This window comes from Arvicola amphibius, chromosome 1, assembly GCF_903992535.2.
Source record: "Arvicola amphibius chromosome 1, mArvAmp1.2, whole genome shotgun sequence".
Lineage (NCBI taxonomy): Eukaryota > Metazoa > Chordata > Mammalia > Rodentia > Cricetidae > Arvicola > Arvicola amphibius.
This window is the reverse complement of record NC_052047.1, coordinates 175153845-175173235: the sequence shown is the minus strand read 5'-3', so window position 1 is coordinate 175173235 and position 19391 is coordinate 175153845. Positions and strand designations below refer to the sequence as shown.

At 43.8% G+C, this 19391-nt stretch overlaps 1 protein-coding gene across 1 annotated transcript; it reads left to right on the top strand.

Moving 5' to 3' along the window:
* The first annotated feature begins 135 nt into the window (after window positions 1–135).
* On the top strand, window positions 136–14971 carry LOC119806233 (interferon-induced protein with tetratricopeptide repeats 1-like). Its single transcript, XM_042054467.1, has 4 exons — window positions 136–222; window positions 4914–5201; window positions 6434–6549; window positions 13585–14971. The coding sequence occupies exons 1-4, from the start codon at window positions 136–138 to the stop codon at window positions 14969–14971; spliced, it is 1878 nt and encodes a 625-aa protein (XP_041910401.1).
* The last annotated feature ends 4420 nt before the right edge of the window (window positions 14972–19391 follow it).

The following is a 19391-nucleotide window of genomic DNA, read 5'->3' as shown; positions in this document are numbered from 1 at the left end:
TCTTATATCTATGCTGTTAGAAGAAAGTCTTCATCCTCTCGCTGCCAGTGTCCTGGACAAAAAGCTCGTTTCCAATCAGAATTGAATTTTGATCATCAGAAACTCTTACTTTAGTACAACCACTGAGCAAAAGAAATGATCAAAGGAGAGTTTGAAAGCAGGAGAGGTCTCACAGTCCTGGCCATCCATTCACAGCTAATGAGAGACTTAAGTGTGGGCACAGTAATGCAAGGAAAGCTTGCTTGGACCTTACAGACTGAAGATGACATGAGAAGTTTGCCTGATTTTTTTCTGTCCTATTGATAGTGTGTTATGTGTGATGATTTTTCCTCCACTAAAATAAATCTATTAAAATTTATGGGAATCACAAGCTCTTTCAGTGTAGTTTATTGATAGTACTCCAAAGGTTAGTCTTTCACGGTACTCAGGAGGGCATGGGACAGCTGAACCAACTCCCAGGAGTCTAGGGGGCAAGCAGGAGAGAAAACTGCGCACATGAAAGCAGCACATGGGATGTGAAAACATGAAGAAGATTATTTCATTCTACACAACACCGGATAGTAAGCATGCCTGATGCTACCCAGTACCTGAGAGCTGCTTCTTCTCAGTAGGAAGATGATGCTTGGGATGGGCTTAGAGTTCTTTTGCCTGACCCTTGGGAAAGTACAACTGATACTTTCTACAGATTTATCCATGTTAAGCCAATAAAATGTTTATTCAATTCAAGCAATGGAAAACATTAGTGTCAGCTCTCAGGATTCATAAAGATGCTCCCCGGTAGCCCACATCAATAGAGATGAAGAGTTACTGAGATGGGAGAAGAAAAGGGAACGGGAGAAAGAAAAATTTGAAGCAGCAAGAGGATATACAGTTTGATTGACAAGCTGGAATTTGGGTATTTGGCAGACTCTTCTCTTCCAGGAAACCATTTCCATTCTTGCCTCAGGGGAGATACTATTCCAAGACTTTTTAGGGAATGGTATGTGTGTCAGATACTGGATGCTTCAGCTATCTGGCGTGTCCTATAATCACTAAGCCCTGTCTCCTTTACTGCAGTCCATGAGAGTTATAGGTCAAAACCAGAGAACTGAAATGCTTAAGGTTCTTGCATTGATTGACATGCCTTGAGTTCCCAGATCCCAGACTCACTGGGCCAGGATGCACCTTTGTGCTCTATGTCTGCTGACCTACACAGTCAATGCTCAGGAGCTCTTCTCTGCCCCTGCTCCTCCTCTCCCTCTCTTCCTGCTGTTTAACTGTCCTGTCAGCTCCTTTGTGTTTTCTTTGCTCTTCTTTCTCCCGTCACAGTGTTGTCTCTCCCATTGTCCTGACTCTTCTCATTGACACAACTGCATGGATGAAACTTCAGTGAGTTGTGGCCTGCCCTGCACAGCTGTGCAAGGGACAATCATGGGTAATTTCATGTGAATGCGATCAGGCACACACACACACACACACACACACCACTGAATAAATGTGAAACATAAATTAATAATGATAATAAAACAACTGTGCTTTATGGTTTGAGCATCAGGCTGTAGCTAATAGTGTCACTATTGTTGACTAAATGTAGATTATGTGTACTTAGTGTCTAGTTCTGTTCTCAGTGTTCCTTGATGAAGTATAGTTCAAAAGAGGATTGAGAATGATCCCACGCGAGAAAGAGCCATAGATGAGTGGGACACCAGGAGGGGCTGCTGGTACTGATTGCTGGTGGTGTTGTCAGCGTCAGGCCAAGAAAGATGCTGAGGATTCAAGCTAGGAGTCAAAAGGCCTAACCAGGTCAAGGGCAAGAGCTGCAAGTCAGGTCAAGGTCTAGATGGGTGATCAGGGGAAAGGGACTTCAGTAGAGCAGACTGCATCAAGGGAGGGGACTAAGGTTGGTCACATGGTCCTCAGCCCTTGACACAAACATCAGGTATCAGTGACAGGTTACTGTGGGGCTGTGCCACCCCACCCCAGTGTCGGCAAACTGTCACTCTATGGATGATATCTAAGGATGGAAGCCACAACTCTACTTTGATCTGATTTGTCAGGTAAGTCCTTGGGCCTGGTCTCCTTGAAATGCACCTTAATTCACCTCATTTTTGATCAGTATAATAATCTTTTTTTCCACATGCCATCTTCTTTGATTATCTGGGATTTTAACATCAAGCATACAGATCTTCACAGTCATTCCATGTCCACTTCCCCTTGTAAACTTATTCACAAAAAAGTAAAATAAACAAACAAGAAAAACACAAAGTTCACTTTATATATAGTATTTGGGGCATGGTCAAATTCTTAGTGGCCGGCTCCTGAAATACAACTGAATCTTTCCTCTCCCACACATTCACCAGAAGCTCATAAATTATGGATTGTGGAGCTCTAGTCTTCAGCTCCTTCACAGTTTTTTATACTGATTTATTTAATCATTCCTACATTTATTTTGGTTTTTTGAGACTGAATTCTATGTGTGGCTCTACCTGTTTGGGAACTCACTCTGTAGACCAGGTTGGTCTTGAACTCAGATATCCACTAGTCTCTGTCTCCGGAGTTCTGGTTTCAAAGATGGGGAAAAAAGTTGACGTAAGGTATCTGACATTACAATGATTGACACTTCTATCACACTTTGTGACACTTTCTAAGAGTTCTTTTGGTGGCTACCTGTCTAGGGCTGTTATGTGTTTTAGAGGAAGACAGGTTGAAAGGTCCAATGTCTGTCACAAAAGCCTTCCATGTCTTCCCCTCTCAACTCTACCTGTGATGCCATTGATATCACTTTTACCACAAAAGTTGTCTCTGTGCTCTTTCCATTCAGGGGGAACATGGGTCATGAAAACCCACTCAAATTCTGGGGACACTATAGGCCACAAACAGAGACCTATGCTTCAGTAAGACCACTGACAGAGACCCAGTTGTCATAGGCTGACTTGTCAGAAGACATCAACATGGCTACCCACAACAATCTGGTACCCTACAGCAGCACAACCTGCAAATATTGATGGTGTCATACAACAGAGGAGACCAAGGATATCCCCATGGCCTTTGATGGAAGTTAGGTAACAGAATGAGTTAAAACACAGGCTACATTAGCCCCATGGAACCAGACAGGGCCCTTTGCCACCCTGACCGCAAATGTCACTATGGCTTTAGGTGACAGCACAGACCCCAGACATCCACATTTCCTTTGGTTATAACCCAGCCATGGACAGCAACACAGATCACTGGTGTAGCAGGGCTTGGGACTTAGACATAGTCCCTGACTGAGGTATGGCACAGACTTCTCCACAATGATCTTGTAGGGAAGCCTTCCTTCCCCTCCCAGGTGTAAACCATTTGTCAGTCTTGGCTAGATGAGTGATTAGTGAAGTTGGTGCTCTTTCTGGCTCTATCCAGTGGATAAAATGCGTGTGATATCTCCCTCAAAATGGACTCTAGAATTGCTTATAAAATGGAGTCTCCTTCAGCAATGGACAACCTGAAAAACCTACAACATGGAGTAGCTTAGAATAAGTAGAGCACGATCTGAGCTCCACATGCTGCCTGCTAGACAGAGGCTGGATTGACTCCCATATTACCCCAGGGTACTTGAAGGTCAGTCTCAAATAACCAAATGCCAGGCAGTGATGGTGCTTGTTCCGAGGAGTTCTATGTGGGCTCTCTGGGTTTCTCTCAATTGTCCCAAACCTGGCTGAGCAGGCAGTTGTCACAGGATGAGCATAGCAGTGTTTGGCTCAGCTAAGGCTCAAAGAGAGCTGACAGTGCAAGGAAGAAGCCACTTTTAGCTCAGAGCCTTATAATTCTTGGTACTTTCAACCCTGCCTTTTCTAAACATATTATTGGTATCTGTTATTGTCATATGTAAAACCTGTGTGAGTGTTTGTGTGTGTGTGTGTGCTTACCAATGTGTCATGACATATGTGTGGACATCACAGTACCACCCTCTGGATTTGATTCTCTCCTCCACCATGGATTATGGCGAATGATCCTAGAAGAAGGCAGGATTGATTGCAAGAATTTTAACTCTATGACATATACCTAGCCAGCTCACACCTCTAGGTTCTTCACAGTTAAACTTCAATGGTGAGAATTCCAAAGAATCCTTTCTCCTATTGGTGTCAGTTGACTGAGGTTTAGGGCTGAACCTCCCTGTTAAGGAAAAACTTTCAGAAGAAGATACAATTATGTCAAAGGGAGAGAAAGGTAGATACTTAAGTCCCCTTCAGTCATTTTTTAATGTTTGGAGGTGTGTAGGATGAGTTGTGTTTGAGGAGACAGGGATCAATGACCAGGCTAAGGAAGTAGACATCAGTAGGGCTCAGAAAGCAGATTAACCAAGGCAACTAAGATGATAGACTAACATACTTGACCTAGACCTGAAACAGTCTGAGCCCCACCTTCTGCAGTTTCCAAGACTGCTCTCCTTAGCCTTTAGGACAGGATAGCATCAAGGCTGTGAATAAAGCACTCTACAGAGTGTTTATTTTTGTTTATGGGGCTTTGACTAGTGGCAAGAACCCTTTACAAACAAACATCTCAGAACAATTAACACAAAGCAAGATTCCATGGCTCTATGCTCTGGAATATTGACCTGGTTAATGAAGGGTTAACTCCTGAAGCCTCAGGTAGACTGAGAAGCTTTGAGGAATGAGGTGGAATTAAATGATGGCGCCTCCAGAAGTTCATAAGGAAAGCCACACAGCAAAGCAAGTGGTATGGACCACTTCCAGACTGCAGGGGAACCGACCTGGAGATGAACTCTGCTATCCCTAAACTTCCCTTTGCCAACCCATCAAATCCACATGACTATGGGCTCACTTCCAAGGACAAAGTGCAGAACTTCAGTTCTTTTGACTAAGGAACAATTGTATTGGGAAGATGCCAGTCTGGTCCTTTATGTTCACATGCCTCCATCAACCCCTTTGTAACAGCATCTCCTGGTGCCAGGGATGTCTCTCTCTGGACAGACAGTGGAACTGGAACTGACATGTCTGTCTATTCCAGAGCCTTCTCCCCATCAGATCAGAGGAGAGAGCAAGAAGGAAAATCCCTGGCTGTCCAGTTTCACTGAGGAGAAGCCTGAAGGCTTTACTTTCACTTTCCAGTTTCAGTTTCCTCCTGGTGTGCGCCACGCCTCACCTCCCTTCAGAGCTGTTTCCCAGCTTATTCTGAGAGGCCAGTTGGTGCGAAAGTCCAGAAGAGAGCAGAGCATCAAGGAAGTATCCTGAGGAGTCCTGTCCTGGTGAAAGTCCAGAGAACTGCAGCCACCTTCACAGCCACCATGGGGTAAGGATTTCCCTGCTCTGCAGTTTGAATGAACCCATTGCTTGTGGCCAGTTCTGACTAAGTCTGCTTACATTCTTTTGTTCTCTCTTGTGGCTTCTCTTTCTACTACTCAGAAAGGAATAAGGAGGCGAATTGTACTGAGGGACCAGGAAATTGGTTCAATGATTGTAATATTTGCATGGGACTGGATGGGTGAACAGATGCTTGCTTCAGTTTTTAAGGCTGTCTCACACATGTAGTTCAAAATCCCTGGGTGATACATTAGCATGCTCATCCCATACAGAGAGTCGATTACCAACGAGAGCTTCAGGAGTGGAATAAGGTACCACTCTATGTAATTAGAGCCCTAAACGAGAGCAGCTGCTGAGAATGTTCTCCTTGCCGTATCCTGACCCCACACATTCACTCCCCTTGAAATGAACCCAAGAGACCCACAGAGGATATTTTGAGATGCTGCTCAAGGTTACTGGTCCAAGTGCTTTCTGCCCACCCCTGGCTGGGTTAAACTAAGAGAGAACGCATTTTTTTCTGTCCCTCAGTAAGAGACAAAAATGTGAAAATTCTAATACCTTTGATGAGAGATATTTAAATATTTCCCCGCAAGAAACTAAATATGCCCAGGAATGTATGTACGTATGTGTGTATATAAACATAAACATATGTTTATTCACATATATGCTAGGCACCTGAAGTCTTTTTGTTTTCTGTTGTTTTTGGTTTTCGAGACAGGGTTTCTCTGTAGTTTTAGAGCCTGTCCTGGATCTATCTCTTGTAGACCAGGCTCGCAAGGGCTGGGATTAAAGGCGTGAGGCACCACCACTGGGCTCCAGCTCCATGTGAATTCTTTTTATGTAAATGTCTCTGACCTTTATGTTTGAAATTGCCCTCTGGGTCTAAAGTGTCAGTCAGCAGAGTGTTTTCTCTCAAATCTAGGGGTACAGATTCTCTTTCATAGGCAACTATTGTATGTTCTTGCACACAAAACCATCTATAGTAGGTGAGTATTGAGGAGGCTGAGAGCTTCTGCTGTATGATGAGAGAGATTACAGACACCACAGAGGTATAAAATTGCGAAATGTAATAATCAAGAGGGCAGAAGACACTAAGGGCTCTCAGGTGACAGTCATGGTCATAGGGTGAATGACTAAGCTATGCCTGGGTCAAGAGTTCCCATGACTCTAGCAGGTGGCTAGGACTGTGGTTTGCAAATGAGTGCCTGCAGTGTGAGAAAGGCTGGAGATCTCCAAGTGCACAGGGGAGGCTGGATGCTGAGATCTCCAAGTGCACAGGGGAGGCTGGATGCTGAGATCTCCAAGTGCACATGGGCAGTGGGATTCAGGTTGCTCTCTGTCCCAGTTGCCCACACAAATGGCGGCTGCCTCTGTGCTGCTCAGCTTTCTTGCTGCAAGTTCTTATGCACTAGTGCATGTGCCTCCCCCTTAGGGCACAGCTCCTCACAAGGAACCCTGTGAGCCTCCCAGTCAAGGCAGATCTCCATGGACAGATTGTGTTCGGTTTTCAGAGTGTTCTTAGCTACCATGCTAATGTCTTTATTTCCCCTAATGTATGAAAATTTTAATTGTCTCTAATTTTAACTGTGGGTTGCTTTAGGCAGGGAAACCAAAGAAAAGCAAGATTGAATTTGATGTCCCTGGACCATGATTAATGTTCCTATTTAAAAATGCCCATGATGTCTACGTGCCCGGGAAAAGAAGGAGTAAACATGCATTTAGTGTTTTCAGAGACAGAGACAGAGAGACTCAGAGAAGAAGAAAGGCTGGGCTCTCTGCAAATTCCATGGCCAGCAGACCAATGGTCTGCACAAGGCAAGAAGGAAAAGTGGTTGAACACACCTTAGTCAGCCAGTGTTGTTCACACTTCTAGATCTTGTGTCCAGGGCGGGTCATGCAAAGGCTGGGACAGACCACCAAAGTCTATTAAACTAGAAGCAACTTTATCTCAGAAACAAGAATCCTGTAAAAAATAAAATCAAAAATCTCTATGGAGCACAAAATGCTTATCAGCTAGCTGAGACCACAGTCCGAGATAGATTTTGTTAGGCTTTGGTAAAAGGTCGGTTTCTGAACCCACCTTTTTATATTAGGGGCACTGAGCATTAGATCTGAACAAAGGAATTTTTAAAATATCAAGGTAAAACTCAGATACAGATTGCCTTATTTTACCATCTCCATTAACAGAGATTTTTAGTTAAACCAGTGTTTGTAATTAATCTATTGCCTTCCTTGGAACTTACAGGTGGTGTTTACTGAATTCCTGTGGTCGCCCCTTTGATGCTGCCAATTTCACACAACAGGGATAAGGCATAACCCAGAGGTCATATATATATATTTCCTAAAAGTTCACTCAGCTCAAATCCATAGGGTAGCTCTCAGTTTGCAGAGAGATGCTTTGGCCTTGTAAGTAGAATTATGGGTTGTAAAGTGAAATAACCCACTGTTAATCCTCAAGCTGCTGAGAGAGCTGCTGATATACTGTTCTCATTTTCCTAGACTTATAATTTATATATTTTTTATTTCTACATTCCTGTTTCTGTAATCTACATTTTTATATTCATAGTCTTGGACTCTTCACTAGAGTCTAACCCTGAGCAGTTTGTTGTGAGTTTATTTAAGCCCAGTTGAATATGAAAAAAACTTCTTTGGTGTAATACAATCCCCTGTCCACAAAGAGGCATAATTGCATTGGAACTCAACTGCAAGTACTCCTTCGAAGAAGAAGGGTTGTAGAGATAGGTTGTATGTGTTGCCTTAAGGGCCCAGGGAAGGATCTTGTGTGGTGTCAGTCATACAGATAGGGTAGAGGACATTTGGGGCTTTAGCCAACTCCCTTCTTGATTTGGGAGCATGAGGAGATTTTGGCCATACAGATAAAGCAAATGACACCTAGCTATTGGCCACCTCTGGTCATGCTGTGGGAGCATTGTATGTCCTGGCTCTACAGATAGCACAATCACCAGGCTATTAATAATCTCTATGTCCAGGCTTCTGGCTGGAGAAACACGCTATATATTTCTCCTATTGAAGAAACAATCCTATATGTCTATCATTGCTGGTTTACTTTGTGCTCATCTTTAGGGGCAAGGACTTTGTGCTGCTGAACAGAAAAAGACAGAACAAGAGAGAAACAGAATGACAGAGTTACACACACACACACACACACACACACACAAACACACACACACAGAGAGAGACAGACAGACAGACAGAGAGACAGACAGACAGACAGAGAGACAGACAGACAGACAAACAGAGGCAAGGATACAACAACAACAACAAAAACTTTTTATGCTTTTATCTCTTTCAAGCTTTGCTTATCAAATGTTATAGTTAAAGACGAGTATAGGAACAATAACCCACCATTCCCAGAGACACTTTTCAAATATCCAAATAATTGTGTCCAACATCAATTGAACTCTGCCAGGAGCTCATGATTAGAAACAGAAATAGAAATATTTTGTTATGAAACAGTGCTCTCGAAATTAGAATGGATGAGTGAGGTGAGGGATAAGCCCAAAGAGCACTGGGACATGAAGCTCATGACCCTTTATACGGCATGAACAAAGAGCCATGGCTCCTCTGCTGGTTGGTACATCAAGGACATTTTGAGCATCCTCTGTCCATTACATGAAGCCTAGGGAAGGAAGGGCTGTCAGTGTTTCTACTCAATAGGCTTTTTTTTTTTCATGATTACTGATGTGGCTGTCTCCGGGGACCAATCTCACACAACTCTCTGTAAGATCTGAAATACCACGTGACAGGAGAAGGAAGCATCACAGTTGTTTCCCTTGGAGATTTAGACTGGCTCTGGAGAGATGGCTCAGTGGGTAAAGGGCTTGCCAAGCAAGCCTGAGAATGGCAGTCTCAGTGCTATGACTGAGAGAAGAGCTGCAGACCACTGTCTTTCCTTCTCAGAAAACAAGCAGGTGAAACCCAGCACCTAATGCTGTCCACCAGCCTTCATAGGTGGGTCTTGGCATTTGCACCCCCTCCACAAACACAGTTTAAATGCCATGGGAAAAGGAGGAGCATGGAGAGAACAAGGCTTAGAAGAAGCCCTTAAAAAAGTTATTTTCTGATCGTTATGACTGCTTTAAAATATGTTTTTACTTTTCCTTAATTTACTTTAATGTATTCTTCCACAGGTTTTTGTTTATATTTGAGATTAATAGATAATTTCATTTCTCCCTTTTTTTTACTTTCCTATTTCAATCCCCGCACATTTACCCTTCCTACTCTGCTCCAAATTCATTTCCTCCTTAGTTCATTCATTGTTAATGTATATGTGTACATAAACGTATATGTGTGTGTGCACCTGTCCAGTCCTTATAATGTTTCTTGTTGTGTATGATATCAGGGATGAACATCTGGTGCTGAACAACCTAGCCTGGGGGATATCTCCTCTCCAGTCCCCACTGTACTGGTTCTTCATTGTTCTTTGTGTATCATTGAGGCTTCACTGACTTTACCTATCTGATCTGTATGTTTCCTGTCCATTGTTGTCATCCTTGGTCAGCTCATCTTTGGTCAATCACACTAATGAAATTTTCAAAAAGTTTGGAGGTGAATTCTATCTCTGGTCTTATGGAGAGAAATGGCATTCAAAACTAATAAAAGATTGTCAGATTCCCAAATTGGAGGGGCATCTCTCCATCTAGTCCTTTATTGAGATGTGTGCTTCTCTAAACCCAAAGCCCCTGTCTCAGAGTTGTTGCTTCCAGATTGTCACTTCTAACCCTCTAATTTGCTGGGCAAGTATTGCTTTTCTTTTCCTTTTTCTATCTCCCTTTTTCATAACCCTGCCAGAATGCCTTGAGACAAGGTTAAAATCTATTTTTCTGATAGTATCTCTAACCTTCAAAGAGAATGAACTTATGCCAGACTTGAAACCAAGTTAAAAATTGGGCCTGAGCACATACAGTTTTTTACACAATCACACAGATAACAAGGACAGACAGCTCAAACACACACATACCAGATAGACCACAGACCACAAATTATAGGAAGGTGGAAACACAGGGAGAAAACTGAGGAATACACACTGGTGCTCTGTACCCAGCCCTGGGCTCCAGACAAATGCCATGATTTAAACCTTTCTTGCAACATTTTCTCTTGGGTGCTTTTTTCATCCTAAATGGTGAATAAACTATCCCAGTATATCCTTCCTACTCTATTTTTGCATTCAGTTGTATGAGAGACTTTAAAATCTGCCCAAAAGAACCTCTTTCTTCAAATCACTTAGAGATGCTAAATCAAGAAGTCAAAAATCATTTGGCTATACTAATGTCCAAACTGTGTCCCTGTCCAAATCAGCGTCAAGAATAGTACTTATCTATGGATAAAGGTAGAGGAAGGTGATTAAAGTTAGCTGAAGATACAAGGGTGCATTCTTCTGCTATAGGACTGGGAGATTTTCCTACAAGAAGAGGAAGAAAACAGAAAAGAGTTCTCAGAGTTCATTGCACAGACAAGAAAGACATGAGGATCAAGCAGGAATGTGGTCCTCTGCATTTCAGGAAGAAACACCTACCAGGTCTGGGTTGCTTCAGTCAGGATGCTTTTTCTAGTTCCATCCTTTTGCCTGCAAATTTCAAGATGCCATTGCTTTTTAGTGCTGAGGAATTAGTGACTACCCTACCTGTCATCACAGAACTACATCTAGTAACTGATGGAAGCAGGTGGAGTGACCCACATCCAAGCACTGGGCTGAACTCCTGCATTCAGTTGAAGAGAGAAAGGAGGGATCAAGGGTGGGGGATGAAGAACATGGTAGGAAAAACCACAGAGACTGCTGACCCGAGCAAGTTGGAGCTCACAGACTATAGACTGATAGTTGGGGAACCTGCATTGTGTTGAAATAGATTCTCTGAATGTGGGGTGACAGTCATGCATCTTGACCTATTGTGGGGCTTCCTGGCAGTGGGATCAGGACCTATCCCAGGTGCATGAACTGACTTTTTGGAGCCCATTCCCTGTGGTAGACTACCTTATTCAACCTTGATACAGAGGGAATAGTCTTGGTATTGCCTCAACTTGCTATGCCATACTTGGTTTAGTCCCCAAAAAAGGCCTTACCCTGTCTAAGGAGTGGATGGAGGGTGAAAAGAAGGGGATATAGGGGGCAGGATAAAAGTAGGGAGGAAGAACTGAGATTGATATGTTAAAAAAGTATTTTTTAAAAATATAAATCCCCCAAGGTTCTGTTGGCAAGCCACTCTGCCCAGTAATTTTCCTACGGCCGCCTGTATGCAGAGGGCTCAACCATGCAATCAGTGTTCTGTCTCAGGTGTTTCTCTCACGCCATCCCCGGTGCTGTATATGCCTTTTTCTCTTATAGGGATACTCATGCTGGCGCAATAATGTCTTGATTGTTTTAGCTTTATAGTGATTTCAATTCTTTGTTTTCAAAATCATTTTTATTACAGGAGCATCTTGGAGATTTTCTAGCATTTTGGCCTGGCACGCAAGCTTCCTCTGAGGCGATAGTGCTGTATTCTGGTCTTGTAGTATTTAAAACTGTTGTTCATGGATCATAGCTGGGGTTTTTCAGAAAGCAGACTTCTTTTCAGACTTAACTGAAAGAAAGAAGATGAAGTTCCTACAGTAGAAGTTGAACCCAGAAGTAGGGGGCTATCCAGAGTCATCAGGATTTTGATCATAACATTTTCAGGATAGAGGCATAGGGGATGGGTGGGCTGGTGAGTCCAACTGGTGATTCATGAGGTTTCTAAATGGCTGTCGTGTTCTATTGGTCAACACTTAAGGACTCCAAACTAGAGTGTTCCTTTATGGGACAACCTAGCAGGGTATGGCACCTCCTGCTGCTATTCTTGGCATCTGATCAGATCAAAGCCAAAGACAGCTGATTTAAGCACTATGGTATCTCTGGCCTCTGGCAGACAACTACCAACAGGACCAAGGGCCTATTGCCATCTATCCATGGACCGACTCAAAGCTGCTGCTGTGCGTGCCTACAAAACCCGAATCACACAATTCTATCTCTTGCTCTCAACACTGATAGAAAATCAGGAAACTCCTGTGGAGTTTATAACACATCCATATGTTTAGCTTCTCTAATCTCCCCAAAGACCAGAAACGGGAAACACTGATATCATTCCTATTACACAGATGGGTACAGTGTGATTCTGAGGCATTAGTGATACACTCTAGGGAAATGATTGTCCTGCTCCATAGCATTAGAAGAAAGCACATGAAGTGTAGATGCATGTTTAGAATGCAGGCATTCTTCGTAACCATAGGAGAGGACATCCTAGGCACCACTCTGTAGTAGAAGGGGGTCTTGTCACACCACCTGAGTAGGAGGAGCAGGCAGCATCCCACTACCCAGCTAGCTTATACCTGAAATAACCACACAGAAATTGTATTAATTAAATTACTGCCTGGCCCATTATATCTAGCCTCTTCTTGGCAACTCTCACATCTTAATTAACCCATTTCTATTAAATCAGTGTATTACCATGTGACTGTGGCTTACTGGCAAGATTCTAACCTACATCCGTCTCAGGCTGCAGATTCATGGCGTCTGCCTGACTCTGTTCTTCTTCCCAGCATTCTGTTCTGTTGTCCCCACCTACATGAGTTTTGCCCTGTCAACTAGGCCAAGGCAGTTTTCTTAATGACCAACGAAAGCAATGCAAATACAGAAGGACCACCTATACCACTGTTGAGTCACCCCCCCCCCCCAAATCTATGTTGCCCAGTGAAAAAAGATCCAGAGAAAATCATATCACTAGAGTCACAAGGCTGTCCCAAAGCAGAGAGCATGTCCATTTATTCTGAGTCAGCCTACTTATGACAGAACACCAGCAGTTTGTGTTTGAGATGCAAAGGAAAAGACCTGCAATGACTAATACTTGGTGTTGAACACATGGCCAGGTCCTATTTAGGTCAGCTCAGGTGGCAGGCACTTGTGCACATTGTCCTCACAGACAGTGGGGAAGGAGTAATAGTTTTATTGAGTTCCACGTCTCAAGGCAGGAGTCTGACAAGATTGCGGGTGGGCCTGTATCTCTGTGACCGTGTCGAGTCTTGAATAACTGGATGAACTCAAACCTAAGATTGTAAGTACAGGTACATGAATGTGCATGTTCAAGGAGACTCTGGCAGTTCTAGTAAGTGGAGCTGAGGGATCGATGTAAAAAACAGATATCAAGAAATTCTAAATGAGAAAAATGTTAGATTTCCAGGAAATAAGTAAGAATGTTGTAAAATGTGTTTTGCATGGTGTCAGTTTCTGTCCGTGTCTCACATAACCAATCATCTTGATTCCTTCTGGCAGAGAGAATGCTGGTGCTGATCAGGTCAAGGAGAATCTGGGTCAGCTGAGCTGTCACTTCACGTGGAGCTTGCAGTTTGAAGACGTTGACATACCTGATTTGGAAATGAGAATCTCAGAGGAAGTTGAGTTCCTAGACATCATGAGCACAGTGGGGATGCACAACCTCCTGGCCTATGTGAGACACCTGAAAGGCCAGGATGAGGGAGCCCTGCAGAGCCTGAAAGAAGCAGAAGCCTTGGCCCAGAGAGAGCAGTTGGGCAAGAGAAGCCTGGTGACCTGGGGCAACTGTGCCTGGTTGTATTACCACATGGGCAGCTTGGCAGAAGCCCAGAGCTACCTGGACAAGGTAGAGAATACTTGCAAGGAATTTGCAAGTCCCTTCCGCTACAGGATGGAGTGTGCCGAGATGCACTGTGAGGAAGGCTGGGCCTTGCTGAAGTGTGGAGGACAGAATTATAGACGAGCCATGGAATGCTTTGCAAAAGCCCTGGAAGCTGAGCCTGAAAACCCCGAATACAACACTGGCTATGCTGTCGCTACCTATCGAGAAGACTTCGATGACAATAATATTTCTCTGGAACCCCTGAGGAAGGCTGTCAGGTTAAATCCAGCAGATCCATATATTAAAGTTTATCTTGCCCTGAAACTTCAGGACGTAGGAGAAACAGATGAAGCAGAAAGACACATCAAAGAAGCCCTCAGAAGCACATCCTGTCAAACCTATGTCTTTCGTTATGCAGCCAAGTATTACCGAAGGAAAGGCTGCACAGACAAAGCTCTCCACCTCCTACACAAGGCCTTGCAGACATCACCTGACTCTGGCTACCTGCATTTCCAAATAGGGCTCTGTTACAGAAAACAAATGATCCAACTTAAGATATCGAGAAACACAACGTCCAGAAGGCAGGGCAGCATGCAGGAAATGGCACAACGGGCCATTTCTGAATTTCAGAAGACAGTGGAACTGAGGCCCACGTTTGATGCAGCGTATGTTTGCTTGGCTGAAGTGCAGGCAGAAATTCGCCAATATGAAGAAGCTGAGGCAAATTTCCAGATAGCGCTGAACATGAAGAACCTTACAGGTCACAGAGAACAAGACATTCATCTATGCTATGGCCGTTACCAGCTATTTCATCAAAAATCAGAAGACAAGGCGATCACCCACTACTTAAAAGGTCTAAAAATAGAAGAAATGTCCTATGTCCGGAGGAAACTACTCATAGCTTTGGAGAAAGTGGCTGATAGACGGGTTCAGCAGAATATTCGACCTGTGGAGAGCACCAGCCTCCTTGGGTTAGTCCACAAGCTGAAAGGGAACATGTACGAGGCCCTGCTGTACTACGAGAGGGCTCTGAGGCTCACTGGGGAGATGAACCCTGAGTTCTGAATGCTGCTTACCTCTGTGAAGATAATGTACCCATCACTGAGATTCCATCCCTCCTAAGTGACTGCTTTCCCCAGACCTGCATACTTGCTGGAATCCAATCCTAAATGCATTGGCTCCTGCCCCCTTTTCCCACCCTCATTGTCCTCTCTAGAAGGAACTTCTGTCCCCACTACATCTGCTCACTTAATGGTGGCCAGGACTGACTCCTGCTGTTCTCAATGCTTCCAGGCCTGTCACAAACCTTATCCGTAATTCTGTGTTGTGAGAAAGAAAATCTTCATCCTCTGCCTGCCAGTGTCCTGGAAAAAGAAGTCTTCTCCAATTAGTATTCATTTTAGGTCATCAGAAACTCTTACAATAGTTTAACCTCAGAGCAAAAGAAATGATCAAAGGAGAGTTTGAAAGCAGGAGAGGTCTCACAGTCCTGGACACCCATTCACAGCTAATGAGAGACTTAAGTGTGGGCACAGTAATGCAAGGAAAGCTTGCTTGGACCTTACAGACTGAAGATGACATGAGAAGTTTGCCTGATTTTTTTCTGTCCTATTGATAGTGTGTTATGTATAACAATTTTCCCTCCACTAAAGTAAATCTATTAAAATTTATGGGAATCACAAGCTCTTTCAGTGTAATTTGTTGATAGTACTCCAAAGGTTAGTCTTTCACGGTACTCAGGAGGGCATGGGACAGGAGAACCAACTCCCAGGAATCTAGGGGGCAAGCAGGAGAGAAAACTGCGCACATGAAAGCAGCACGTGGGATGTGAAAACACGAAGAAGATTATTTCATTCTACACAACACGTGTTAGTAAGTATTCTTGACGCTACCCAGGTACCTGAGAGCTGCTATTTCTCAGTAGGAAGATGATGCTTGGGATGGGCTTAGACTTCATTTGCCTGACCCTTGGGAAACTACAAGTGATACTTTCTACAGATTTATCCATGTTAAGCCAATAGCATGTTTATTAAATTCAAGCAAAATAAAACTGTAGTGTCAGCTCTCAGGATTCATAAACATGCTCCCTGGAGAGGAATAGTAACTGAGATGGGAGAAGAAAAGGAAATGGGAGAAAGAAATATTGGGAAGAAGCAAGAGGATATACAGTTTGATTGACAAGCTGGAATTGGGTATTTGGCAGATTCTTCTCTTCCAGGAAACCATTTCCATTCTTGCCTCAGGGGAGACACTTTTCCAAGACTTTTTAGGGAATGGTATGTGTGTGAGATACTGGATGCTTCAGCTATCTGGCATGTCCTATAATCACTAAGCCCTGTCTCCTTTACTGCAGTCCATGAGAGTTATAGGTCAAAACCAGAGAACTGAAATGCTTAAGGTTCTTGCATTGATTGACATGCCTTGAGTTCCTAGATCCCAGACTCACTGGGCCAGGATGCACCTTTGCGCTCTATGTCTGCTGACCTACACAGTCAATGCTCAGGAGCTCTTCTCTGCCCCTGCTCCTCCTCTCCATCTCTTCCTGCTGTTAAACTGTCCTGTCAGCTCCTTTGGGATTGGTTTTTTTTTTGCTCTTCTTTCTCCCGTCACAGTGTTGTCTCTCCCATTGTCCTGACTCTTCCCATTAACACAACTGCATGGATGAAACTTCAATGAGTTGTGGCCTGCCCTGCACAGCTGTGCAAGGGACAATCGTGGGTGATATAGTGCGCATGTGCACAAGCACATACACAAGCACACAACACTAAAGAAGTATGAAAGTATTTAAATTAATAACAAGTAAAACTACTGTGCTTTATGGTTTGAGCATCAGGCTGTAGCTAATAGTGTCACTATTGTTTACTAAATGTGTAGTTATGTGTACTATGTGTACTTAGTTATGAGTACAGTTTCCAATATTCCGTGATGAAGTGTAGTTCAAAAGAGGAGTCAGAATGATCCCACATGAGCAAGAGCCATAGAGGAGTAGGAGGCCAGGAGGGGCTGCTGGTACTGATTGCTGGTGTTGCTGTCAGTGTCAGGCCAAGAACGATGCTGAGGAATCCAGCCAGGAGTCAAAAGGCCTAACCAGGTCAAGGGCAAGAGCTGCAAGTCGGGTCCAGGTCTAGATGGGTGATCAGGGGAAAGGGACTTCAGTAGAGCAGACTGCATCAAGGGAGGGGACTAAGGTTCGTCAAACTGTCCCTTGACACAAACAGCAGGTATCAGATGATCGGTTAGTGTGGGGCTGTGACATCCCAGTGTTGGCTAACTGTCACTCTATGGATGATATCCAAGGGTGGAAGCAACACCCCTTCTTTTTCAGGGTCCGATGTGCCAACATTAACTATTTTTCCCTCTTGGACCTGCAGGGAGGCTCAGGAATAATTGAGACACAGTTCACACAGCAACATGGGAAGGGAGTCTCAGGCTTTATTCAAATCCTGAAGATCACCAGTGTTTACTAACCAAACACATTTTATCCCCCAAGGTAAACTAAGGTGCAAGTTCATACATTCTGTTTCCTAGGTGGCAGAATTGTAGTCCTGTCCACAGCTTGGTCACTAGCTTGGACTTAACAACTCTTTTCAGGCGATCTACATAATTACAAAAGAAAAGGAACAGCATATCCTGAGCTTTTGTTAGGGCAGTGATAGCCTGTCTGGAAGGGTGCCTGATTGATCCTAACCATGGCCTGAGAACTTGGCTGTCACATCGTGTAGAAATATGGGCCTACACTTCTTCAATTTGATTTGTCAGGTAAGTCCTTGGGCCTGGTTAACTTGAAATGCCCCTTAATTCACAACATTTTTAATACATATGGTAATCTTTTTTCCCACATGCCATCTTTTATTGATTATCTGGGAGCTTTACATCACATTTACCCTGATCTTGACAGTCCTTCCATGTCCACTCCTTCTTGTAAACTTACTCACAAAAGAAGTAAACAAACAAACAAGAAAAACACAAATTTCACTTTGTGTTATCTATATAGTATTTGGAGCATCGTCAAATTCTTAGTGCCCAGCCCCTGAAATACAACTGAGTCCTTTCTCTCCCACACATCCACCAGAAGCTCAGAGGCTATGAATTGCGGAGAGCTAGTGTTATAAATTTTGTCGCTGGTCCCAGATAGCTTGTGGCAGGTCCATAAACCAAGGTGGCTGGCCCCAGCCATGCCTTGGCGGGCTGGTCCTGCAGACTGTGAGTCCCCAGAAAGTGCAAGTTTCTGGCGAAGGTGCAAGTTCCTGGCAGAGAGTGGTGTAGGCACATGGACAGACACATCGTACAGAATAGAATTGGATGTTTTTTAGTTGAATTATGGAGGGGAAGGGAAAAGGGTAAAGGGGGAGAGAGAGAAAAAGAGAGAGAGAGAGAGAGAGAGAGAGAGAGAGAGAGAGACAGAGAGAGACAGAGAGAGAGACAGAGATAGAGACAGTGATAGAGAGAGACAGAGAGAGACAGAGACAGAGACAGAGAAAAGAAGGAAAAGAGGACAGAGCAAGAGAGAAAAGGGGGCAAAGGGAAAGGGAACTGAGAGAGAAGCCAAGATAGCGATGGAAGGAGGGGCTGCAAGGAGTGGGTATGGCTGGTCTCTTAAAGTGACAAACTATCATAACAGCTAGTCTTCAGCTCTTTCACAAGTTTTCTTATATTTATTTATTTGGTCACTGTTTCATTCATTTTGGTTTTTGGAGACTGAATTTCTACTCTGACTGTTTTAGCTCTGACTGTTCTGGAAATCACTCTGTAGACCAGATTGGTCTTGAACTCAGATATCTAGCAGTTTCTGCCTGTGGAGTTCTGGTTTTAAAGGTGAGAAAAAAGAGCTGATGTAAGGTAGTTGATATTACAGATGATTGCCATCACACTTTGTCACACTTTTTAAGAGTTTTCTTTGGTGGCTCTCTGTCTAGGCTGTCATGTGTTTTAGAGGAAGACAGGTTGAAAGGTCCAATGTCTGTCACAAAAGCCTTCCATGTCTTCCCCTCTCAACTCTACCTGTGATGCCATTGATATCACTTTTACCACAAAAGTTGTCTCTGTGCTCTTTCCATTCAGTGGGGACATGGGTCGTGAAAACCCACTCAAATTCTGGGGACACTATAGGCCACAAACAGAGACCTATGCTTCAGTAAGACCACTGACAGAGACCCAGTTGTCATAGGCTGACTTGTCAGAAGACATCAACATGGCTACCCACAACAATCTGGTACCCTACAGCAGCACAACCTGCAAATATTGATGGTGTCATACAACAGAGGAGACCAAGGATATCCCCATGGCCTTTGATGGAAGTTAGGTAACAGAATGAGCTAAAACACAGGCTACATTAGCCCCATGGAACCAGACAGGGCCCTTTGCCACCCTGACCACAAATGTCACTATGGCTTTAGGTGACAGCACAGACCCCAGACATCCACATTTCCTTTGGTTATAACCCAGCCATGGACAGCAACACAGATCACTGGTGTAGCAGGGCTTG

What these genes read in the sequence shown, in the direction of transcription:
- LOC119806233 (XM_042054467.1), top strand. Translation starts at nt 136, where the DNA reads ATGATCAAAGGAGAGTTTGAAAGCAGGAGAGGTCTCACAGTCCTGGCC. An exon ending in GAGACTTAAGTGTGGGCACA is followed by an intron (nt 223 to 4,913) that starts GTAATGCAAGGA and finishes CCTTTGTAACAG; the next exon opens with CATCTCCTGGTGCCAGGGAT. An exon ending in GAGAGCAGAGCATCAAGGAA is followed by an intron (nt 5,202 to 6,433) that starts GTATCCTGAGGA and finishes GCCTGGGTCAAG; the next exon opens with AGTTCCCATGACTCTAGCAG.